Source organism: Vulpes vulpes, chromosome 8 (genome assembly GCF_048418805.1).
Source record: "Vulpes vulpes isolate BD-2025 chromosome 8, VulVul3, whole genome shotgun sequence".
Classification (NCBI taxonomy): Eukaryota; Metazoa; Chordata; class Mammalia; order Carnivora; family Canidae; genus Vulpes; species Vulpes vulpes.
Window position 1 is genome coordinate 104,404,540 of NC_132787.1, and position 25,249 is coordinate 104,429,788.

General features: G+C 42.8%; 1 protein-coding gene across 1 annotated transcript in view; it reads left to right on the forward strand.

Moving 5' to 3' along the window:
* Positions 1-24,774, forward strand: part of NOL10 (nucleolar protein 10) — an 88,529-nt gene extending 63,755 nt beyond the window's left edge. The window contains exons 15-21 of the mRNA XM_026009106.2: positions 1,332-1,411; positions 1,601-1,699; positions 3,410-3,499; positions 10,887-11,060; positions 11,318-11,565; positions 20,576-20,678; positions 23,970-24,774. Of these exons, the coding sequence (XP_025864891.1) occupies positions 1,332-1,411; positions 1,601-1,699; positions 3,410-3,499; positions 10,887-11,060; positions 11,318-11,565; positions 20,576-20,678; positions 23,970-24,089 (914 nt within the window). The 3' untranslated portion in view covers positions 24,090-24,774. The remainder of the gene's footprint in view (positions 1-1,331; positions 1,412-1,600; positions 1,700-3,409; positions 3,500-10,886; positions 11,061-11,317; positions 11,566-20,575; positions 20,679-23,969) is intronic.
* Positions 24,775-25,249: the final 475 nt, after the last annotated feature.

The following is a 25,249-nucleotide window of genomic DNA, read 5'->3' on the forward strand; positions in this document are numbered from 1 at the left end:
GAAAGAAAATAAAGTTTAAGAGCCTCTCAGTGTATTTATGACACAATTCTGTTTCATAGCACAATTAATTTTCCACCAGTTCTGCCAAAACAGCTCTTTACATTTTAATGTTTAAAGAGAAAAGACATGTAGTCAGCCTTTTAAAAATGCTGATTTGAAATACGGTGAGGTGGGATCTTCCTACTGACTTGCCTTCCTGAATATCTCGAGTGTGACTTTTATACTATGCTGTGTCACACTCACCATTCTTAAATTGGAGGGGAAAAGTCACTGCTATCTTGCAGAGTTTTAAAAAATACTATGTTTAGTTCATTGGGGGCGCTTGTTTAGTCTCTTACTATGTTCGTCTTGGGTGAAGAAGGCAGTTACAAAGTATAGTGTTTCCCAAAGCATGTTTCGTGGAGTATTTCTTGTGCTGGAATGCTGGATGGAGCATGCAGTGGCTAGCACTATGGGCATTAGAGGGAGACTGGTATGCGTCCCATGTCTCTGCTTAACATCGAATGACTTGGTCAGTTGCTTAACCTCCTTAAGCCTCGGTTTTCTCATCTATAAAACAAGAATAATAATGGGAAAGAGCATGCCCTTCCTACCTTACAGTGATAGCGTACTTTGGTCTGGAAATTATGGGAGATTATGCCCCCGACTCCCTGCCACCACTACCTGGAGGTACAAAGTTGGCAAATCACTGTTGATGCCAATATTTTTTAAATTAAACTGGTGCACAGAATCTAAAAATCTGAGAAACAATAGTATAAAGAAATCTTCTTTGCCAGTCTTTCATAGTTCATTAAGACTTTTTCATCATTTTTATGCTTAATAAGACCTTTAAAATAAACAAGGGTGGGCAGCCTGGGTGGCTCAGCGGTTTAGCGCCGCCTTCAGCCCAGGGCCTGATCCTGGAGACCTGGGGTTGAGTCCCACATCAGGCTCCCTGCATGGAACCTGCTTCTCCCTCTGCCTGTGTCTCTGCCTCTCTCTTTCTCTGTGTGTGTCTCTCATGAATAAACAAATAAAAATCTTAAAAAAAAAAAAAAAAAAGGAATTCCCATTCCTTAAAAAAAAAACAAAAAAACCACCTGCTTGCTGCCAGAGTGAAGAGCTGCTGACTTTTGCCAGCCCGACAGCAGGCCGACTGCTTAAGGTGAATTAATTTTTCTCCATAGTTTGTGAAGATTAGTGGTTCCAGTCCTTGGAGTCTTACTCCAAAGTGAAATCTTACAGTCAAATCAGAAGTGAAATCTTAGTATAATGCAAGAAAAACTGTTCAATTTTAATCAAGATTTCATAAGGATTATGATTAATTTCCTCTTTTGATTAACTTCCTCCAGGGCTCACACATCTCATCGGGTCACCTTTTCTCCGGGCATATATGCATGGATTTTTCATGGACATAAGACTCTATCACAAGGTAAGTAGAAGACTACACTTACTTTAGGTGATTAATGAGCCATTTCTTCTCTATTTACTTGGATTTTGTAGAACATATTTATGATTTGTAAGAAAGATACTTCTGTCCTTTAGCAGAATAGTCATGGTGTAGATGAAACATGCTATTAAATATGCCTTTATTTTTTAACTTGTTTTTCCTCTTTGAAAGGTGAAATTGATGGTAAATCCATTTGCTTATGAAGAATACAGGAAAGATAAGATCCGCCAGAAAATAGAAGAAACCCGTGCACAGAGAGTCCAATTAAAGGTAGCTGTTGTGCTCACTACAGAGTTGACCAGAAAAGTACTACATTTTCATTTTGTATGTTACTCCAGAGAAACCAGCCATCTATTTCTTTGTTTTCCCATTTTTAGTTTACATCTTTTCCTAATAGTTTGGTATATTTTATTGGTCATGAGGGCAGATACTCTTTACAGTTTGGACATTATGGATTCTATGGTAACGATATTGGGAAATAATACCAGAGGGACTGACATCAGCCCTTCTAAGAAAATGTGATGGAATTTTCAGACAGGTTTTCAGTGTTTGGAGTGTTGAGGCTTCGATAATCCCCATTTCTTTCTGACATTTGGCAGTATCTGAGGCCATCTGGACTTGGATCATGGTCATTAGACTATCTCAGGATCCAGATAGGAATCAGATCACCTAGTTCTAGAAGAGAATTTAATGTAAGGAATTGTTAGCCAAGTGTTAGAGAACTAAGGCGAAAAACATAAGGACAGCTATAAGAGATGAGGCTGTAGGAAGCAGCTAGTGCCTCAGGGCTGGGCAGTGGGGAGGAGGCAGCCCTGGTGGAGCTGGGCTATGGCCACTGCTGGGACCCAGCCTCTGAGGAGGCTGCAGCCTGTGCTGGCATCCTGGGGTTAGAGCAAGTCTGCTCCTGGGAGTGTCAGAAGACGGCACACTGAAACCCCACGCTGCTGGAACCACCTGCTTGCTGCCAGAGTGAAGAGCTGCTGACTTGTGCCAGCCCAACAGCAGGCCGACAGAGAAGCCAGATGCCCTCTGCATCCCGGTCTTTCTGGGAGCCCTCCTTGGTTACATTCACCACGAGGTGACACACTCATTTCTAACTAAATGTTGGCAATAAATAAATACACATGTACATAAGTACATACATGTGCACATAAATATACATATATATGCAACACCCAGTACCAAAGACTAGTGACTGTTTTTCCCTCTTTGTAGATTGTTTTCTAGGAGTGCTGAATGTGTGTGTGTTGGCAAGGGGGATACTGGGCTGTGGGGTACTCGTGTCCCATTCTTTGCATTACTTGTCAGAGTTGTATTCTACAGTGAACAGAAACCCTAAGGTGGAAAAGGACAAAAAAGAACTCACAACTTGATCCTGATAGTCGTCAAGACTCCCACTGAGAATTCCTCTTAGAAATGTGCTATTTCAAGAGCAGCAGAGTGCACGTGGCATTATTAGTAACATCTCAAGGGTTCCCCAAGCTCCAGCCAGGGGCTGCCATAGCAGGCCTGCTGGCTTCCAGCGCCCAGTGAGGGGCGTGGCCCCTGTGACACTGCCCCCAGCCAAACTGCCCCCTAAGCAGGTGCATGTTTCTCCATGCACCAGGGAGAGGCCAGGTGAGGGCAGGTATTCCTGGCTGAACTTTGTGTCTCCTTGTGCCCGCCTGATAACATCGCATGTGTCCACGTTATTTCCTACTCTGGGGATTGTGAAATTTTAAAAGTAAGAATCAGAGGGTGCCTGGGTGACTCAGTCAATTATGCATCTGACTCTTGATCTTAGCATGAGTCTTGATCTCGGGGTCGTGAGTTTGGGCCCACATTGGGCTCCACGCTGTGAGTGGAACCTACTTTAAAAATAGATAAATAAGAAAGAGAAAGAAAGAAATCTCTTGTTTGTGAAACTGTACTCCTTATAGAACTATTAACTTTTAAAGCTAAAATCTAGGTACTTAGTACACCTTTTTTTTCTTCTGCTAGAAACTGCCAAAAGTTAACAAAGAACTGGCACTTAAATTAATTGAGGAAGAGGAGGAGAAGCAAAAATCTACCTGGAAAAAGAAAGTTAAGGTAAGATTTTATAAGGCAGTGAAGATATTGCTAAGTTGTTTCTGTATTTTCTTAGTAACTTATAATTATCTTTTTTCTTTCTTCTCGGAATATTTTCCGAGATGTAGCTTTTCCCCCCCTGCTTGTCGAATGGTATATGCTCAATAGGGGAAGTTTGGAAAACAGAAAAGAACATAAAGAGTGTCGCTTACATAATTCTACCCAGAAAAAGACATCACTAATATGTTAGTGAATTTCATTCCTGTCTTATTGCTCTTAAAATTATAAGCTATAATACTGAGATAATATTGTATATTTATCCTGATTGTATAAAATAACAAGTAGTTTTGAGAGCTGCGTATAATATATACTCTTAAGGATGTGTAATTTATTTAATCCTTTTATTGTTAAATATTTAAATTGTTTATTGTTTTTCTTTGTTCTGACTAGATCTGTTTATAATTTGAGAAGTAATTTTTATTTAGACTTGGCATTATCAGGAGTATGCACACTTATGTGTAACTGCTGTTTATGTTCCTTAGTTACTAATGGGAAAATGGAATGAAATAAGTAAGGGTTAGTGTTTCATGTCATTGATATGGTCAAGGTGGGGAGATTTTTCTAATTTTCCCACATATATGAAGACTTCCTCATCATCTGCTTAGAACAGCTGGCAGGTAGGCAGATCACTCAAGTTTGGCTCTTTGCTGGAATGAGTTCTAAAGATCCAAGCTCCCAGGAGCCTGCGGACTTCGACTCTGAGTAAAGGGCCTGACCTTGGAACTTTGGGCTAGCTGTGTTATGCTCTCAGGTTTTTGTTTGCTTGTTTTTTCTTTCTGTGTTCTCTTGCTGATCTCTAACCAGGTAAATAAACATGAGATAAGCCAGTTCTTTCTGTGTTTATTTTTGTTCCACTCTCTTATAATGCCAGCAGACTTCGGCTGATGAGTCTTATTTCTCACTCGTTTCTTGCTCACTAGTTGGGTCATCCTCGGTGACCCTGGGCTTTACTGGAGCATAGTGTTTTCTTCTATAACATGCAAAGATAGAACCAGAAAGAGGATGTTTTTGCAGTGCTGTGATTTCTAAGTGGAGTACACACTCACTGCTTAACCTCTGTCTTCTCATCCTGGTTGCATCTTCCCATCCTGGTCTGTTACTTTTTTTAATATATTATTTAAACTCTGATTTTAAGAGCCTCCCTTATGTAAATCCATAGATGACTTTTGTGCTTCCATTTTCCTTATGTGAATAATATACCAACATTGAAATAATCACTTAAACTAATTATATACATTTATATCCACATGCTATGTCTATGCCTCCTCCTAATTAATTCACATCAGAGCGTTTAAGTGTGTGCGTGGATCTTAAAGTGCTTGAAGTGCAAGTGCTTCCTGCTGTGTTGACTCTCTCCTCAGAGTATTCATCTTGATTTTCTTGTAAGCCCAGCCTAAGGATGAACTTTTTAACTTCAAAATGTCATTTTACAAGCTAAATGGGAGTGATCTTTGGATTACGTGCCCTAAAGCTTCAGGAGGAAGAGCGTGGGGCTGATATAGAATGCACACGTATGCATTCCTATCTATGTTTTATGCTGACAAATCCTTATCTATAATGATACGTATCTTAATATTACAGAGAGTAAGACACTTCAATTGTGATTTCAATACTTGTGAAGGGTGGTATACTCAGTTCAGGAGCTTTTTAAAAAGGCCCTGATGATCATGAAGATGTGGGGAAAGTATCCTGTCCTTGCCTCCCACCCCCTTTGTTTTGAAGACTTGCATTGCAGTTGAGGGACAGTCAGAGGTTTATAACGCAAATGGTTCTCACGGTGCACAGGGTGCAGGCTGGTAAAAATGACTATGTGAACTGAAAACCTGCAAAGTGATCTTAATTAGTGGGAAAAATTGTGATTGTGCATTTACAAGTCTTTGTCAAAACATTGATAGAGTCATCCTGTAAAGAATCCTCCATCAGGCTGTGTACTACTTCTCTTGCAGCATAAGGAAGGACAACCTTCAAAATTCTTATCTTCCTTCATCAAACACCATTATCTCTCTGGCTGCTGGAAGCTGGATGTGCTGTCTTTGTAAAAGCAATGTCACCTATAAAATTCTGCTAGAAAGTGCTATTTGTAAAATGTGCCCCTGATTTGCTTTTCAGTTGCTTGCCAACCCAGCTCTGGACCTTATCATCAGAGCTCACTTTCTTTCTAGAAATACTTGTGTATAGTTTTCTAGAAATCTGAGGCTATTATTAGACAAAGTTTATATGACTTGTTTAACGTTGTTATCTAATTAAAAACGAAGACCTTAAAGACCACTTGCAAGTTAAGGGAAGAACCCTTCATAATGCAAAGAATACTTGAAAGAATTGTTCCGTCTCTCAGCAGTTTGTTAGTTTTGCCTTTGAACTCAATTCACTCAATTCTTCAAACTCTCAAGATTTGTAATAGCTCTGATGACTTCTGATTTGAAAGCCAGTATGCTTTAGTTCTGCTTTGGCCCCAACTGGAATTTCTTGGAGGCAGACACCAATATCTGCTCCTGAATATTGCTGCCACTGATAACATCGTTAGAGTGTAATAAGGTGTGTACTGCAGACCTTATTGATGCTGGGCCCGCAGTGCAAAGGGACCCATTATCTAGTGTCAGGAAGCATTATCTGGACCTTATCCAAACTTAAACACTTGGTGATATTAATTCTAATTAAGACTTGATTCATTCATTTCTTTCAACAAATCCGTATTGAACTCCCCATGTACACAGGCTTGGCACCTGGTGATTCATTGGATTTGAAAGGATTTGAGCCATTTTTCTTATAAGTGTCATTTCCTGGCCGTTGGCGTTTTCTACCAGTTTTTCACTGTTGCCTTGGAGTCTTGTTTGAATGTCCTTCTCTTGGGTTCTGCAGCAGCTCAGTTGTGTGTGGTCCTGCACGACGTCTCTAGGTCAAGTGTACTCTCACCTGGGCCGTGCACAGGAGAGGTGTCTTAGCCCGCAGGTTGATTCGATACCGTGAAGTATCGAATCCGTGAAGTATTAAAGTAATAATTCGGGATCCCTGGGTGGCGCAGCGGTTTGGTGCCTGCCTTTGGCCCAGGGCGCGATCCTGGAGACCCGGGATCGAATCCCACGTCGGGCTCCCGGTGCATGGAGCCTGCTTCTCCCTCTGCCTGTGTCTCTGCCTCTCTCTCTCTCTGTGTGTGACTATCATAAATAAATAAAAATTAAAAAAATAATAATAAAGTAATAATTCATCTCTTTAGGGAGAAGATAGAGCCATGCAATGACACTGGGTTGGATCAGATCAGCTTTAACATTCCAAATACTCTTTTTAATGTTTTTTAGTACCAACTAAAGATTGTTTTTGGCTTTTATTAGTTTTAAACCACATGGTCTTAAAAACTAAGTATTTCTCCATGCTTTGTTAGGAATGTCGGCTCTCTCTCCCTTCTCCCCCATTTTCACCTGTCCTAAGATGAGCACTTTTGCCCTTTTAGCAGACTATTGTGGTGTAAAGCAGATTACAGTTGCCCACAGTGCTCCTTTGTGACTTTTAAATGTCAGGCCAGGGATGCCTGGGTGGCTCAGCAGTTGAGTATCTGCCTCCGGCTCAGGGTATGATCCTGGGGTCCAGGGATCAATTCCCTATTGGGCTCCCTGCGGGGATCCTGCTTCTCTGTCCGCCTGTGTCTCTGCCTCTCTCTCTGTGTATCTCTCATGAATGAATGAATGAATGAATGAATGAATGTCAGGCCAACCATCTTTCATCTTTTGATGACCTTCCCTCCTGGTAAGTTCTGTTGCAGTTTGGGACTGTCAGCACTAGCACTTACCTCATCGGGTCTGTGCACGTGCTCTTCCTGTTCCAGATGGAGTCAGGGGGCCATCTGTGATTACCGTCCCTTTAGCCTCTGTCTTCTATGGATTTAGTGGTTGGCCTTTTGTTGGTCTTATATACAGTGATCACTAGTTAGCCTTCAGTCCTTTGCTGGTTGTCTAAATCTCATGTCAAGATATTTATGTGAATATCAGTTGTTACATGAACTTTTCTTTTCCTGATGGAGTCTCTTCTACATGTGTCGACCCTGCTCCATCTGGACTGGTCACCTCCGAGTGTTGGTCCATGGTCAACATCCTGGGGATTCACTCCACCTCCTCCCCGTCTTGGATACAGAATTAAAAGGACCTTTATTTCCTGAAGGCATATTCTTTTCAACCCAGGCGAGCAGGCAGGCAGTGAGGGTATAGGGAAGAGATTTTCACATGTGCGGGTTCTCAGCAACAACCACACATTATATTGGAAGGAGAAAATGCTAAGTAATTTCCTGAGGAAAATAAACACATAAATGTAATAATATGTGGTTATGCTACGCCGAGGGGTTGTCCTCCTTCCATTAACCCCGCATGTAGTGCTGGCCACTGAGTAGGCCCCTTCAGTCCAGAAACTTAGGCTCTTCAGTGCTGGGGGATTTTCTTGGGGAAAAGAAATTTTAAGTACTTTGCTCCTGCTATGATCTTAGGTCATTTGTTTATATTTAAGAGTGAAGGACCTAAAAAAAAAGCTGAATGAAGACTCTGAAGTGGGGAGATAGGACTCATCAGTCACTGTATGTGACCCAGCCAAACTGTTTATTTGGGGAAGCTTCAAAAAGCAATGTCTTTTTGGTTTTTCTCTTGGCTGGTCTATTCTCCTGTTTGGAGGGTAGTGGTCTGGCTCCCAACATTCTGAAAGCTAGTCACGAGGGCGTGGGGTGTGGGGCAGGATGTCATCGCAGCCCGTGGTGTGCAGCCCCTTTGTGCCACGTGCTTCCCTTGTCCTCAGGGTGCTTCTGCCACAGCAGGCACCTCTCTCCCTCCAGGGAAGAAGCCTCTCCTGGGACAGGGTGGTTTGAGGCCTGCCTTGCTTCTTTCCAGAATCTTACCGCTCCTATTTTTCTGTCTTTTCCTCCTTCTTCTTAAGGCTCGTGTCTTTAAGCCTATATTCTGTTGCTTTAGTGGGGTTTTAGCAGAGGTTAGAAGGAGATGCTTGTGTGCAGACTAGCATCTTTACCCAGAAGCCTGCACCCAAGACATCATAGCATTCATTTCATAGATATCGTAGCCTTGAAGGAATTGACTTGTTTCAAATGTTAAGCATTCCTCGTATATTACTCTCTTGGGACAGAATATTCATGGTAAGCTTCCTACTCAAATCTATAGATAATACTTCTTTGAAGTAGAGCTGTGATAGGAACAATGCTTTGAGAGATGTTTTTCAGATTTGCCTGGCAGGTGTTTAACATGTGCATGTGTATTTCTAGGGTAGATAGCTAGCCAGACACATATAAACTACTGTAGAACATCACTGACTACATCTTATCATACTCCTTTTTTTTAAATTGGTTGTAAAAATAAACAATTAGACCAGGAGAAATCTCCAAGGGAAATATTTTTATAGCTAGGTCAGAAGAGTTATTATTTTATAGTTGTTCTTCCAAAACATACTTGTCCATGGCAATATAATTTATTTGTTTAAAATTCAGAAAAAACGTAAGAATACTAGCAGCATATTCTTTTGTAACGTGTTTCTGTATTACTCAATGTGATTATTTAATAAATACAGTAAGAATTAATACAATTTAGTCTCCTCCTCTCACTTGAGACCTAGCATGGTGTTCCCAGGCAGTTAATAGTGTTCCTCAGAATCCAGAGGACATTCTCCTTAAAGACTTAATTTTGGGGATCCCTGAGTGGCTCAGCAGTTGAGCGTCTGCCTTCAGCTCAGGTCGTGATCCTGGGGTCCTGGAATCAAGTCCTGCATAGGGCTCCCTGCAATGGAGCCTACTTCTCCCTCTGCCTGTGTCTCTCCCTCTCTCTCTGTGTATCTCTCATGAATAAATAAAAATCTTTGAAAAAAAACTTCATTTTTTTAGAGTAGTTTTAGGTTCACAGCAGAACTTAGGGGCAAGTCTGGCCTGATCAAAGAATGCTTTTTTCAGATTTTGTCATTATCCTTGTGTCATCAGATTTCACCAGTCCATAGTGGGCTGGAAATGCTCTTCAACTCTGTGTCTGTTTAAACCCCTTCATCTGTCCTCTCAGATACTGCATCCCCCAGTGAGCCCTTTTGACATGTCTCTTGTTGGAGTTACTTTTTCCCTCTACCCTTAGAGCACTTTCAGCTCTCAATGCTTCCTTCATACGGTGCCTTGGAGCCTCTAGGCTTTTGTTTGTGTTTTTATTGTTGTCCTTCTCATTAGATCCTGAGCTAGCACCTTGGAAACAGGAACTGGATTCTTACCTATCTTTCTGTCTTCCTTGAACCTAAATCTATCTTGGATATGATATTTAATCAGGGAACGCTTGATCAGTGTATCTTAAATATATATTCAGTATGTCTTAGAATTTTAGGTTAAGGGTTTGTCAGACATTAGGGACATGCGAATAATAAGTAGCATAAGTTCCTTAATGTCTTATGCCTTATCAAATCTATTCCAAGTACCACACTCAGAACTCCACTGCTTACAAACAACCACAGACAGGTTAGCTTTTCCAGCCTGTGTTCAGGCTGTTTAATTTACAAACCCTGTGAAGTAGTTTGATTTTTCTGGTTTCCAAGCCTGTAGTAGATAAACATTAGAACTCTGAATGTAAAAGATTGTCATCTGTTTATGTGAGCAGCTAAGTTTACAATACATTCTAGAAAACTTTCTATTCAAAATGGTACAACCAAAAAGGAATTTAGTTAGCGTCAGCCCTGACCTATTCAGATCGGTCTCAATAGCAGTTTTATTGTGTCAGAAGGTTTACACTGTATCCTTCATGAACAGTTAAATGGCCTACAGGAAAAAATTGATGAGGCCATTGTGTAAGAGATGGAAGCTTCCCTTATGTTTCCAAATAGCTCCCTGAGAGCCAGGAAGCATACACCAGCATCTCCTCACCATGTTAATGCTTGCCTTATTATTACTATGTATTTCCTTTCCCAGTTTTGGAGTATGAACTTGGAAGACTCACTTATTTTATTTCAGTATAGTAGCTATGCTTAAAAAACTGTGTTTCAAAACTATATGTTTCCTTGAAAAGTATTTTTTCATGAGAAATGCTAATTGAAGAAAATTCTTTCCAACATATTAAGCATAGAGTTAAGCCAGAAAAGTTCATTCTTAGCTCATTATGTGTAATGGCCACGTAATACATGTAGTCTGTGAAATAGATTAATAGAATCTGTGAGTAGGAGGTAAAACCCAAAGGCAGATAGAAAGTTCTGGAAACTAGTACTAAAGAATTTTCCTAATGATTTAATGTTATGCCTTATGCAGCTTATTCATTTATAATTGACTGAAATGTTTTTAGGCCGTCTTTCTGGTCAGATTTTGTTCATACTGACTTGAAATTCTGCATTCTTTTTGTCATAGAGCCTTCCTAATATTCTCACCGATGATCGATTTAAAGTTATGTTTGAGAACCCTGACTTCCAAGTAGATGAAGAGAGTGAAGAATTTAGGCTTTTGAATCCACTTGTCTCCAAAATAAGTGAAAAAAGGAAGAAGAAACTAAGACTCTTAGAGCAACAAGAACTCCGTGAGAAAGTAATGTACTCCTTATCATTTTGTATCTGCTGTTGTTTCCTTAATGTAAAGTTTTCTATGTAAGCTAGAAAAACCTTTGGGACACTGGAGATATAATTCATTTGACCTTCAGCTCAGAAGTAGATCTTACCTAATTAAGAGCATTTTGCCCCGATGCGTGTGATGTCACGTACTCTGGACAATGACTCTTTCCAAGAGAACAGCAAGTCAGTGTTTGGTAGGGGATAGGAGCTGCTGCTTACTATTTTTATTTTCAGGAAGAGGAGGAAGAGCCGGAAGGAAAACCAAGTGATGCGGAAAGTTCTGAGAGTTCAGATGATGAGAAAGACTGGGTTGAAGAGGTCAGGAAACAGCGCAGACTGCTCCACCAGGAGGAAAAGATGAAGCGGCAGGAGCAGCTCAGGGAGGACCAGCAGACGGTCCTCAAGCCCCAGTTTTATGAGATCAAAGCCGGTGAGGAATTCAGGAGCTTCAAAGATTCTGCCGCCAAGCAGAAGCTGCTGAAGTGAGTAACCCCCCTCTCTGATGCCTCCCGGGTTGCCGGGGCCTTGCTCTTCCTCGCGGCTGTGTGACCCTGAGGAGGACATCTTGGTCTTTGGACTTAACATGAGGGAAGCACCACAAGGTTTGAGGGGAAATATACTGGCCTTCCTTACGATGACTTTTAACAACTTTCTGAGGTGGAGTTCACACAGGGGAAGGCCCAGGGTGTGAGTGTTGGCTGGTAGAGGTAAGAACACTTTGACACTGCACAGGTCATGATCTTGAGTTGTCCTTGTTTCTTTCCCTCTGTTTCCCTCACCTACAGATACCTGTTTTGTTCTGTGCCCCTATGATTGATGGTTTTCGGTACAGTGGTAACTGAGAACAGCAACAGATTCTCTGTCTCTTAACAAAAAGTTATTTTTCGTAATTAGAATTTCCACTATGTTTATCTGTATCTCAGCTTACCTGATGACTGAAAAGATCACTTGGAAAATTTGCCAGAAATGTTAAGCCTTTTGCAAGAACACTGAGGGATAAGAGTGGTATTCTGGAATAGTCAAAAACCTAGAAAAAGAAAATGGAATGGGGGTTACCCAGGCTGGAGGAGAGGGAATGGGGAGATGCTACTTAACTAGGTACATGGGCAGCCCGGGTGGCTCAGCGGTTTAGCGCTGCCTTGAGCCCAGGGTGTGATCCTGGGGACCTGGGATCGAGTCCCACATCAGGCTCCCTGCATGGAGCCTGCGTCTCTCTCTGCCTGTGTCTCTGCCTCTCTCTCTGCGTGTGTCTCTCATGAATAAATAAATAAAATATTAAAAAAAAATAACTAGGCACAGAGTTTCAGTTTGGAAGATGAAAAAGTTCTTGTAATGGATGGTGATGGTTGCACAGCAAGGTGAATATATTTTATCACCATAAAAAAGTCAACTTAAAAAAAATAGTATTATTTGGATAGTTTCAATTGTAGGTGTCTAAGTAAGGAACAGGCTAGGCTAGGTCCTCAGTTCCAGATTGTGTATAAGCCATAAGTTAGGTAAGTCTCTGTTCAGAGAGCTCCTGGGCTGAATGTTAATGTTCAAGATGAGAAAGTGATAGATGGTAGATAATCTCGAAAGAAGAGCGCGAGTGTGTGGAGGAGCTGGGCGGGATGGATGAGGTGTGAGGTCCGGGGCAGTACCAGTTCTGTACCTGTACTTCTCCAGCTCTTTGCTTCCCATTTGGAAAATCTGGTTTTTCAGATGTAGGAAGTGGGAAAAGGGTGGAGAGGACATTGATGGACAGGCTAAACTGTCTCTGGAATGGAAGAAATATGACTGGTCCTCATGATCTCACTGCTTCTAGCAAGTATCTGAGACACCAAATAATAAGTAAATCTTTCAACTTAGAATCCAGGAGATCTCAAAATTCTGGTTCTAAAGAACCAAAGGTCTGCTGGTGAATGAAGAATCTAGTAATTGGGTTGGTATCTTTACCGGCCTTACTTTTCTTTCAATAATAACAACTTCCTTGAGATACAATTCACATAACGTACTGTTCACCTGCTTAAAGTGTAAGTTTCTAGTATATTAACAGAGTTGTGCAACTATTACCACAGTTAACTTTGAAACATTTTCATCTTCCAAAGGAAGCCCCATTATCATTTGCTCCCACCTGCCCCCAGCCCATCCTGTCCCCAGACAACAACAAATCATCTTCTATCTCTATGAGCTTGCCTGTTCCTCCATTTCATATAAATGGAACTACACACCGTGTGGCATTTGTCCGGCTTCTGTTACTTAGCGTAATGCCTTCAATGTTCGTCCGTGCTGTAGCATCTGTTAGTACTTCATTCGTTTTTATTGCCAAATAGTATTCTGGTGTGTGGATAAACCATGTTCCCTTCATCTGTTCACCAGTTGATGGACATTTGGGTTGCTCCACATTTCGGTTATTATGAATAATGTTGTTACGAACATTTGTGTATAAGATTTTACATGGACGTGTTTTCATTTCTCCTGGCTATGTACTTAGGAGTGGAATGGCTGGTCATATGGTAGCATTATGCCTAACCTTTTGAGAAGCTGCCAAACTTTTTCAAAGAGGCTGCTCCGTTTTACTTTCCCACCAGCAGTGTGTGCAAGCCTCACTTTTCATGTTCCTGCTGGTCTTGGAAATTTAACTTGGAGTCCTACTCAGAAACAGAGAGAAGACTAGTTGTTTGTAGTATTCTGATTCTGTGGAGTGAGATTCTTTGTTAGATGATCTGCTGGTTTTGTCTGGCTTTATTTACTTGACTACTGGCTCCTGAATCAGTACTGGGTAGACCCAAGTAGGCACATGATACATTTTTGTGGAACTGTGAATCTTCAGTGCCTTGGCTACATGACAGGCAACTCAGGAAGTTACCCTTTCAAGGGTAACTTGAAAGAAAAATGAGAAAGAACCCATTTACTCCCAACCCATTGGCCAGGAAAACCTAGGAACAGTTGTCTTTAGTGTAAGCATGGTAACATGGTGATTTGGGAGGAGGAGGCATGACTAAACTTTCTGACATTTTTGTTCTGCCTGTGGGTTTTAGTAGGACGTTAATAAGAGAAACAAAAGGGATGGAAATTTAGTACTTAATGGATAAATAATAACCATGTTAATACACTACAATTAAACATTTTTACTAAGTTAAACTTTTTTTTTTTTTTTTTTTTGAGGAAAGGAACAATATAAGTGATAATACTTCATGAGCTTAAAAGAAGAGTCCTGGTTCTTGAAGTAATAACCCTTTAGTATGAACAGCCTGCAGTTTGCTGGCGTTTTGGCACAAACTGCTCATTGAGTTCTAGTCTTGACTGGATTATTTTGGCAGATCCTGAACTTGCAATATTTTTATATTATTTAATGAAGCATTGAAGCATTATCCTTCAGAGAACCAAAGTGACACCTTCTGCTCATTCTGTGAGTTACCACAAGGCAGTCAATAAAACACAGCATCATAACTGAGTGTATTACATTTTAAATGTTTACTTGGACTTGCCCAACTTTAAGACTTTTTCTGTAAAGGGAAAAGTGAATTATGAATCCTAACTCAGTACTTGAGTGAGTCCTCTTCTTTGCTTGGCATGCTAACATGAATTCAGACAAAAACGTATGTCTGTCGACACATATTTATAGACCTTATAGTATATTGTGCTTTGTGAGTTTATTCACCCACCTGTCAGCCTCTCCAGCCACCCATTCGTCAGTGAGACATTGGTTGAGTGTCTGCCTAGTGTGAACAAAGTGCTGTCCAGAGCCACGGGATGGAAAGAGAAGGCACAGCCCACAGGCCTGTAGCCTTCACATTCTAGCTAATAGTCTGGAGCTAAAAACGGCCATGTAGAAAGTGCATAAGAAAGGAAGAGATTTAAGGAAGTCCTTAGAAGAGGTCATACTGAAACTGGCTGTAGACAAAAGACAAAAGATGAGCACCCAAGGCAGGGTGGGAAGATGGCATGTCAGGCAGAGTGACATGTGAACAAAGGAGCACTGTGTGAAAGCCGAGGGAAGCATGGTTTGGTGTAGGAGGGCATAGAATAACCAGAGAGCAGTGGGCAGGCCCTGGCCCAAGCATTGCTAAGCCAGGGAAGGTTGTCACACTGAGGTTCCCGTGAGCAAATCTGTTTCCAGCTCCTTCCCCAAATCATAAAATGATTTGTGAATAAAAGCAGTTCATCTTGGTTGTGGAAGATAAAAATAAAAACTTGTAGGTACAAAAAGTCCCTCTTTCCCAGAAACTCATAATGAAATATCTCAGTTTTAGAGAGAAAGCACAGGGAGGGGCTCCTAAGGTCAGCTAACAGACTATTCAGTAGTCCCAGTCAAAAGTGATAAAAGCCTGCACCGTGGGATAGAGACGACCAGGCCATCCTAGGCCCAAATTATCCACAAGACTGTCTAAGAATAGGAAAGGAAAATGGACATACATCACAACATTGTTCAGTTACTAATGTAATAGCGAAGGTGAAAGAGGTAGTTGGATGATGTTGAACTGTCTGGCAGTGTTGCCATCAAGAGCAAGAATACAGAATGAAAACCAGGTTTAAGGCCACAAGTACTAAGCTGGCTATCAGCACATTAAGTGTCTTCTTGGTGATGTTCAGTAGAGAAACGGAGACCCAGGGGCTGGACTAGAGATACAGCGCTGAGAAAGCAGCTTTCCCTGTGTGATTGAAACCACAGGGTGAGGAAGATCGACTCAGTGTGTAGGATACATTGAGGGTGAAGAGTGGAGCCCCTTGGGAGCAACAGGTATTTTTTTCTCGAGTCTGTGATAAAAACCACGTGCCTCTCTTTAGGAAAATAAACAGCACACAAAGTACTGCAGGTAGTTTTAGAGCTGTCACTGATAATACTGACAGCCACATGCTAACAATCCCAACTTGGACAAGCAAAGGGGAAGGTAGCTAGTAAAGATCACTGAGGAGTTTTCAGAGATGTAAGCTGGAAGGAGCCAAGCAGGAAGAAAATGGCACAGAGGGTGTGGCACAAATGTGCAGTGGGGCTGGGAGTTCCCTGAACAGAGGAAAGCCATTAGGAAGATTGTCTTGCTGGGACCAGCTTCTCAGGCACCAGCCCAAATGTCGGATTGCCATGGACTGATGAATGAATAGAGATAATAAATATTGTGAGCAATTAATGTAGATGATTCTTCCAAGAAGTTTGGCAGAAAAAGGAAGGAGTCAAAGCCAATAACTTGATGGGGAAAGTTTTTTCGGCTATTAGAGATAGAATGTGTTTGTGGGCAGAGCAGGATTACCCGTGGCAGCAGACAGTGACTTGAGACACCAAAGTCAGTTGGCAGAGCTGAGTTCAGTAAGCAGTCAGGAGGGGATGGGCCAGGGCACGGGCCAAGGAGACAGCCTCAGAAGGACAGGGGTTACCTCCTCAGAGACCAAGGGGAGGCCGTCAGGATGGGTGGGAATAATTACGTTTGCGGGTGGAAAGCAGGGAAGTTCATGCTGCCGGCCTGTCGGGATTCCAGGCACATTGGCCTGTCCAGTTATGGGAGTGGAGGCAGGCGGGTCCACAGGGCCTAATGTAGGTGCTGGCCGGGTTGTGCCGGTGAGCCCGGAGGAGAGGTCTAGAACACAGCTTCCTGCACCTCAGAGTGGGGGTGCCTCCTCTCCTCTCCCTGCCAGGCGGCCCGTCAGTGGGAAGGCATTCTTGGAAGCACCTAGCCTGTGGCCTGTCTTGGAAATGCAGAGATTTCAGAGACATTTCCTACCTTGGAGGAGTTCGCCTTCTTCATCAGGTGGTTTTAGTAGCTCATGGGAGGCCGCTTATCACGCCCACAGTTTTATCTGCTTGTGGATGAACCATGGCCAGTTTTTACTCTTCAGCTAATTTTCCTCACTGCCAGTGGATGAGAGCTGAAGGAACACAGTCTTATTTTAATAGAAGCATTTTTTAATTTAATCTTGAAAGCAGTTTAATTCCAAAGTTGCACTTAGAAAAAAAATAGAAATAGTCTCTTATTACTCAAGTTAATATGCACTCAGGTGATGTATAAGCATATTTTTATTGTAATACTTAAGAATATGGAATAAAAGGTGAAAGTCTCCCTTTTACCCCCTCACTCCCTCCCTGAGGTCTCTGCTGTGTGTGCCTTTCTAGAATCCAGTCACTCCTGTGGGCGCATGTTGGCACGTGTACAGATTAGCTACTCTGTTCTAGACGTGAAGGGGCCTTACTGATCCTATTACTGATGAACTTCTCTTTATGTAGCAATGAGTTGGAACATTTTTCCTTCTGTACGTGTAGGCCTCTCAATAACGCATAAAACTCCCAGTAACGCATAAAACGGCTCATAAGGTGGATGGGCCATAACATACATTTCATTCTCTGATTTGAGATATTTACATTGTTTCTTGTTTTCCTCTTACCCCTTTCTACAGTAATAAATATGTGCTCATGTGCAGGGATTCCTATAGACTGAACTACCCTAGGCATGGAACTTGCTGGATCAAAAGGGGTCTGTGATAGATATGGCCGCATCGCCCTGGAGAAAGGCTTTGAGCTCTGACTTGCAACAACAGTGGATATTACAAATCTTTAAATATGAACAGAGCTGCTAGATGAGGTATCCAGGTATCCTGGTTGCTTCAGTTCACATCACCTGAGATTGGCTTTGAGGAACTCATGTAAACAGAAAGCATGGAGATGGAGTTTTCAGTGATCTGTAAATATTTTTCAAAGTTAGTTGGCTCTAAACAGAGTATTTAACATTTTCCGTTTATCTGTAGATTCCGTTTCTCTACCGCCTGCTTATTCCCCTTCAGAGTATAGACTGTGAAGGAGCGAGTCCTTTCTTTTGAGTTAAGTCCTGTGAATGCTGTACTAACGCACATGCCTCCACACAGAGTGATTTTTAAAAACTCAAGTTGAGCATTACTTCCTGAGGCATATAATAAGTATCTATCTAATTTGATGTTTCCCCTTGTATTTGCTGCCCACCCTCGTTTAAAGGTCGCCTAGCTGAGAATTCCTATTCTCCCCGCCAAAGCCCTGTCCGTTGTCCTGTGCTAAATCATTCCATCCTTTCAGCCTTTAGAAGGTTGACAAAGGTTGGAAGCCCACGTCTGTCTTCTTGCCCATCTCCACAGATTGATGAGGGGCTATTCATCATGTGACAGTGGCATTTTTTTTCCCCTAAAATTCTTCACCTTATTTAGGGATTTCTGCATTTTGTTCCTCTGTTGCAGTAGACAGTTTTCAGGTATTTGCGTCTTAAATCATCTCCGACTGAATTCATTCTCAAGTAGCTGGCTTAGAACTGCTGGTTAGCAGCCACATACCGTAAACTGACTTTCAAAGGGCGGGAAGTGGAACTTGCTTTAATGTAGAAATCTCCACGCTCAGTGCCTGTGTCTGATCTTTTGCCATGGCTCGTTCTAAAACTCAGCTTGTCTTTCCAAGTAGTCCAGACAGAACAAGTTTTTACAAGTACACATCGAAAGTACATTGAGAGAAAACCAGAATTTATGTACCCTGTCATGGAGGAAATAAGGTCATTCTTAAAAGCATAGTAATTGCCCACAATTTACTTGAAAAGTGACTTTCTTCCCAAATTAGTGTTTGCCGTGTGCCACCCTGCAGCAGCCATGAAGGGAAAGAACAGAAATGGCACGAACAGGCTGAGGAATTTGCTTAGGCTGACACAATCACATCCACACCGGAGTCCCTTTACACTTCATTTTTGAGTTCTTGTTTTAAAAAAAAAAAAAACCTAAACTAGATCTTTGTTTCTTTCAGTCTGTCATGTGTAAGCTTGTCACTTGGAAGACTTTGTGGAACATTTCCTACACAAAACTTTATAAATCAGGTTTGGTCTGACACACTCCTGGAAACCAGAAATTCTTAAATCGGAATTCTGGTTTTAGACTTGAGTCCTCCTATGGCCTGGGGCGAGTCATTTAGCGCTTCACCTCCCTTCTTGCCATCTATAAAGGATAAATACTTGTGTCTCAGGGATGTTGAAAGGATTAATTAGTTCGTCTGTAAAGCACTTTGAAGATGAAAAGTACTTTAAAAGTGCTTCTTAATAACATTATTGCTTAGAAAAGAGTGCCACTTTTATGCTAACCACTTCACGTCTCAAGTTATATAAAGAAGGCATGTTCAGTACGTTACTGCTAGTCATAAACCAGAGATAAATCTCTCATGGTGCGAACATCAAACATTTCCTGCAGAATTTCAAAGGAGCATCACTTTATCTTGCGGGCCATTTAGAAGCAGCGTTCTGCTCAGTAATTAGTTACGATGATCGTATTTCAGGCAAAAGAAAACCCTTCGCCCAATTCAGCTACTTTTTAAAATCAGTCCGGTTTTTTACTATTAACTCAAAAGGGGTACATTCAACTTAGGTTGGTACAAGGAGGACTGGAAAGGGAAGCACGTTGACTTTTTTGGAAGAGGGAACAGGAAAGAAAAGAGAACCGTATTCCTTCCCTCTTGCTTCCTCTACCCTCTCCTCCTGTTTTCATCACGGGTGCCGGTGGGGGGGTTGCTGCTTTGGCTGCATCTCTGAGCGTTAGAGCCAAAGTGAAAATTTACTGCAAGTCTTTGTCTTGAAGCTTAATTCCAGTTTTTCCCTCCAAACTCAGTTCACAGAAGGGACCACTGTTTCGATTTTATAGTAAAACAGTATTATTGCAACATACCACGAAGTGTTATATGTACGAGACACAGAGTGAATGTCTCGATTATAAAGCCGAGTTTGGGTGGCAGTAATGGTGCCAAGGACAGGATTGCAGGACACAGATTATACAGAGAGACCCTAGAAAAGTCTGGGAGACATGAGCAAGGAACGAAATGAAACAGTTGGGGTAAAGTATATGGAAAGAGTAATTCAGGGAAAAATTTGGAAGGAAAAGGCGCCTAGTAGCAGTGAGTGAGCAGACCGAACTGGATAGAATTTACCCGCCGTGCTTTTGCTCACTGTCTATAGGCAGACGGACTCATGTTTCAAATTGTTCATGCTGTGGGTGGTGAGGGTAGCTCAGGGATCCACTGGACTCGCATGGCACTTCTCCATGGCTTCACCTGGAAGAGGATCTGTGTTCGCTCCCTTGGAGACATGCCTGAGGTGCAAAAGCGTGAAGCACTCCACCGCCTGCCTCGTGTGTGGTTTAAGTATGAAATGCTTCAGAAGCGTATGTGCCACTGACCATTACAGTAAATTATAGGCTTCAGAAATATCGCTCCTTGCATGTTGGCTTCAGAAATGTGATTTAGTAAGATAAGTAGCAACCATTGAAAATATATTTGGAACCACCACTTAAAATGCTAAATTAGCGGGTGTTTTGGCAGCTGCTCTTTTTGCTTGTATCTATTGAGCATGAGCAATGACTGTCTGCCCCTGATTCTTTCCTCGATTATGTTCAGTGAATGCCATGTTCTGTCTTTCCCACAAGTGTAACAGATTTCCTTCGTGTGATCCATTCTAATTAAAACTTGTTTCAAATGCTAAATCAAAACATGATGCTAATTAATGTGTCATTCTCTTCATTCTCCTATAGTAAAACCCTTGAAGATCGTTTGAAACTTGAAGCAAAAAATGGCACATTGAGCGTATCAGACACCACAGTTGGCAGCAAACAGTTGACATTCACTTTAAAGAGGGTAAGTTTTTTAATGTGATTTTGTTAATTCAAGGAAGGAAAATAGGCTTCCAGTAGTGCCGTGTAGTGTGTCTGACTTCAGCACAGCCTTCCCAAGCTTTTCCCCTATTGAGGAAGCCATGTTCCTGTTCTAACACTTTTTCTGCAGCCAGAGCTCTTCCTGGGTTGGGAGTGAGCACACAGCTCGGCCGTGGCAGAGCCAGAGCCTGAGGCAGAGCCAGAGCCTGAGCCTGAGCCCAAGGCAGGGGCAGAGCCAGAGTCAGAGCCTGAGCTCGAGGCAGGGGCAGAGCTTGAGCCCGAGGCAGAGCCAGGCTGGCTTCTGGTGTCCTGAGGGAGGCGGGACCTTAGTGATTAGGAGTTGGCGCTGTTGGTGTGAAGCTAGCAGTCAGTGTGGTTTCTGGGTCATTGGGCCACCTGAGGTGCGGCCTTGTAAAGTGAAAGTCCTGACTATCTAGGGCTTATATAATTTGTGGTAAATGAAAATAAGATGCCTCTGAAATTATTATTATTTTTTGCTAAAAACCAAAGAAGTACTAAGGGTTGAGTCAAGCAGAGGCTATGAAACAATTTGGGGAAATTTATCAATTAATGTTTGATTTTGCCTGTTTGTATCATTAGAGTAACAAAATTTTAACTACTAAATCTCACTTTTACCTAGGAATAATTAGGAATTTATGTAGTAGTAAGTCTTCTTTGATATTAGATGTGTGATATATTTAGGTAAACTCTCAAGTTTCCCCAGAATTTTCATATATACTTTCCTTTTTTAAGTAAACTCTGTACCCAATGTGGGGCTTGAACTCAAAACACCGTGGTCAAGGGTCACATGCCCCACCGACTGAACCAGCCAGGCACCCCTCACACATACTTTCTAATACGTGAATAAAATATAAGGGGAAAGCTTGTGCTTTAGTATTATTTCCAGTTGTGTAGTGGCAAAACTAGGATTAGGTCCCAGGTCCAGTTTTCAGATTTCCTGTACTGCAGTTTGTCATCAGACTGTTGACCAGGCTGCTGCTAATAAGGCATGGGGGCTTGCACATGTCTGCAAGCACATGTCTTACTTCTCTGGGCCAGCCTGCTGGTGATGGTGAGCCAGCAGCCACAGCAGGATTCAGAAGCAGAAGGAAAGGAAACTTGGAAGATGAGCATCTGGCCCACCGGTCTTGCGGGATTGGGCAGGTGGTGCTGACATCATCCAACACAGCTTTCCAGAGAGAGACGGCGAGGGCGAGTGTTCCTTTCTGAGTAGGGCTTTGTCTGCGGGACAGTCACTGCTGCTTACAGGCTCCTCTGGAGGCTCCTGCCATTGTGGGGAAGGCCTGGCATGGAGGGCTCTGCAGAAACATGGTGCTGGAGAGGGAGCAGTGCTCCCGGGAGATTGCTCTGCACCAGGCCGGTGGGGAAATGCCTAGAACTGATGTCCACGCCGAAGGTGCAGAGGAGCGCCCAACCTAGAAGCGCCTGCGCACCCTGTTTTATCTTTATTTGGTATATCATGTTCTGAGATCATTTGGACAAGAAATGCTTCTGGGGATACTTTTTAACATGAAGAAACAAAATATGGAGTAACCAGTGTTTGTTGATCTTACAAGGGTCTTGTTACCATTGTATGATGTGCCGGTATGTGGGTTCCTCCAGGTTTGTCGAGTAGTCCATTAACAAGTGCGTGTCAGATATCTGTTCTGTGGTGTGTGCTGAGGACACACAAAACAAGACCGATGGGGTCCTTGCTGCCACAATTCTCAGTCTGTTGAAAGGAGGACACACCCAGTTATGTCAGTGGAGTGGTGGCAGGTGCTCCAGCAGGGGACATGGTGCCGTGAGAGTGTCAGGTGGGGCCTGGCCTAGACAGAGGGGCTAGGGAAGGGTAGGTGATGTGTGGGTTGCGTCTTTAAGTCGAGCGAATCTCTGAGGGGTCAAGCAGGGTGCCAGGCACAGGGTACCACCAAGGCAAAGTTCTTGCTTGAGGAGGAAGGAAGCCAGGCACACTCGAGGATCTGAATAAGAGCCTATGTGTGTAAAACGAGATCAGAGGGAAAGAGCGGCATCAGATAGAGCAGAAACTATGCGGAGCTCAGTCCTGGAGGGCCTTGTGAGTGGGCCACAGCCAGTGTTTATCCTTCATTCTCAGTAGAACCGTGGAAAGCTGTTGAAGAGTTTTACTTAGCAGAAGACTGACCCTTTATATTTCTAAAAACTCACTGTGGCTGTTGCCTGAGGAGTGGGCTGAAGGGGCCCAGAGCGAGCAGAGGTGGAGCCGAGCAGAGGAAGGGGGGTTGTGCTGGGGAGGGATGTACAGGGCAGGATTTAGTGGGGCTTTTGAAGAGTAATAGTCATCAGAAAAAGAACTTAAGGATTTATTTGTTCTCATTTTCAGAGCTCCTGGAGTAGGGGACTCGTTGGTTCTGGGTCTTACAGATTGCTCTCCTTCCCCACTACTCCCTTACTTCTCAACTCTTTGATTTTAAAATATTGAGTAATACCCCCTGGCGGCAAATACAGACTTCTCCTTCAAGAGCAAAATAACAAAGGAATATTTTTAGGTACACAGAATAATGCAGACTGGTGTGAAGCAAGCCTCATAGGTGTCTATAAGGCATTGCTTTTCAACTTTTAAAACTTATGCCCCAACAGTGCTCTCTTGGTTTACCTTTTGTGCCATTCCACCAGCTAAGGATATTTTTTTGAGTTTTGCATTCAAGGGTTGGTACCCTCAGAGCCATCAAACGTGATTTTAAAATCATACGGCTCTGACCTCCATCATGGGTTCTGCATTGGCTCTCTTCTCTCCAAGAACTGCTGCTGGCAGCCACGGGCCTAATTGGGGGGGAGGGGGCCCCTCCACTCTGCCAGCACGGGTGTCACCCCAGGCGACATGCCCTTGGAGCCGTCAGCCTGTAAACCTGTGCGCTCACTCCAGCCAGGGACTTGGAGGCCACTTGTCTGCTGAGCCCTTGTCAATGGTTAATGGCAGCAGATCTCTGCCTTCTGAAGGGAGTTGGACTTTTTGGAAACAGCCAAAAATTCTTTGGGACCAGTCCTGGTGAATGATACTTAATCGTGGTGGGTTATAGTACACCTTTAGTACGTGTTCAATATTTGTCTTGCTTTTGGGGCAGTATAAGTAGATGAATGGCTCTGGCTTGTGAACAGGACAGCATTGTGGGCAGAGTCCAGGGCCGGCCAGCGTGGCCCCTGCAACTGGGCTGTGCCGTGGGATTCTGATGCTTACAACAGGGGACGTTGGGGTTTTCTTTCTCTTTCTCTCTCATGTAATTTTCTCCTTTAGTCCGAACAGCAGAAGAAGCAGCAGGAGGCTGAGAAGCTGCACCGACAAGAAAGGAAAACACTCCGTCGCTCAGCCGGTCACCTCAAGTCCCGACACAGACGCGGACGGCCGTTTCATTGAATCTGGAAACAATCCTGCGTGCAATTCGGGAGGTCATTGTTGGAGCACATTAAACACACAGGAACACACTTTAAAAGTTCACATAAATTCTTGGTCTCTGTGTGAGGTAACATTCGGCAGCTCGTCCTGGTGCCTTCTGTGTTGGGCTTGGACGCTGCCCCCTTCCCTGCACTGGGCAGCGCATCACCCCCGGGGCACTTCTCGTAAGTTGTTCCCCATAAACACTGTCTGCTTTCCTCTGGTTTCAATCATGTAGAACAGATTGTTGTTTGTCAATATTGTGAAACGTGTACCACGAAATGGCAGGTTGTCCTGAGCTGCAAGTTAAGATTGACTGTGTCCTGGGGACTTTTTTCCTTGTGGCATCTACTGCTTCTTAACTGTTGACCCCCCAGAAACCTCTTTCCTGTTTCAACATCTGTCGGTGTTGGCCGTGTTCACAGTTACACGTGGGTAGTAGGTTTGTGGCTTGTTGACATGTTTGGGACTTTTTGAAAAATATTTTTATACCAAGAGAATATAATTTAATGGTAATAACCTAAAACCAGAAATGGAAGCTACTGGTTTTTAACTTTACACAGGATTAATTACAGATTTTTTTTTTTTTTTTTCTGTTTCTTAAGTGCAATTTGAGATAAACTGGCTGGAGAAAAACATTTATAAAAATAAATACTTTTCATTTGAATAGTTTCATTGAGAAAGATCCATTCTTTGAATTAATTTGACAACTGAATTTAGTTTCTCTGGTTTTTCAGGTATTAATGTGTGTTTTCTTTATGTACAACTGGAACAGGGGCTCTTTAGCCTTTACATGATGGAATCTGACTGAGAATGCATAAGCACAAAGACAGAATGTGCTAGCAGAACCAGGCTGCAGGATGTCTAACTGGCCTCAGGGACACCTGGGTCCAGGGCCCCAGACTTAGGCAGGTCTGTCTCCCCATCTTCTTGTCCTATGGCAACGTTGTTCCTTAGCCCTTGGTCTCTCCTCTCTTTCCTTATGTCTTTCCTGTCCCGTCCCCGTCATATCTCTGTTGCTTCTGTACAGACATATGTCCACTTCTGAGGCCTAAGAAGTGCAGTCTGCTTCTAGAAAAAAGGTGTGTGTGTTTGACGTGTGTGTGTGTGTGTGTGTGTGTGTGTGTGTGTGTGGACAGATA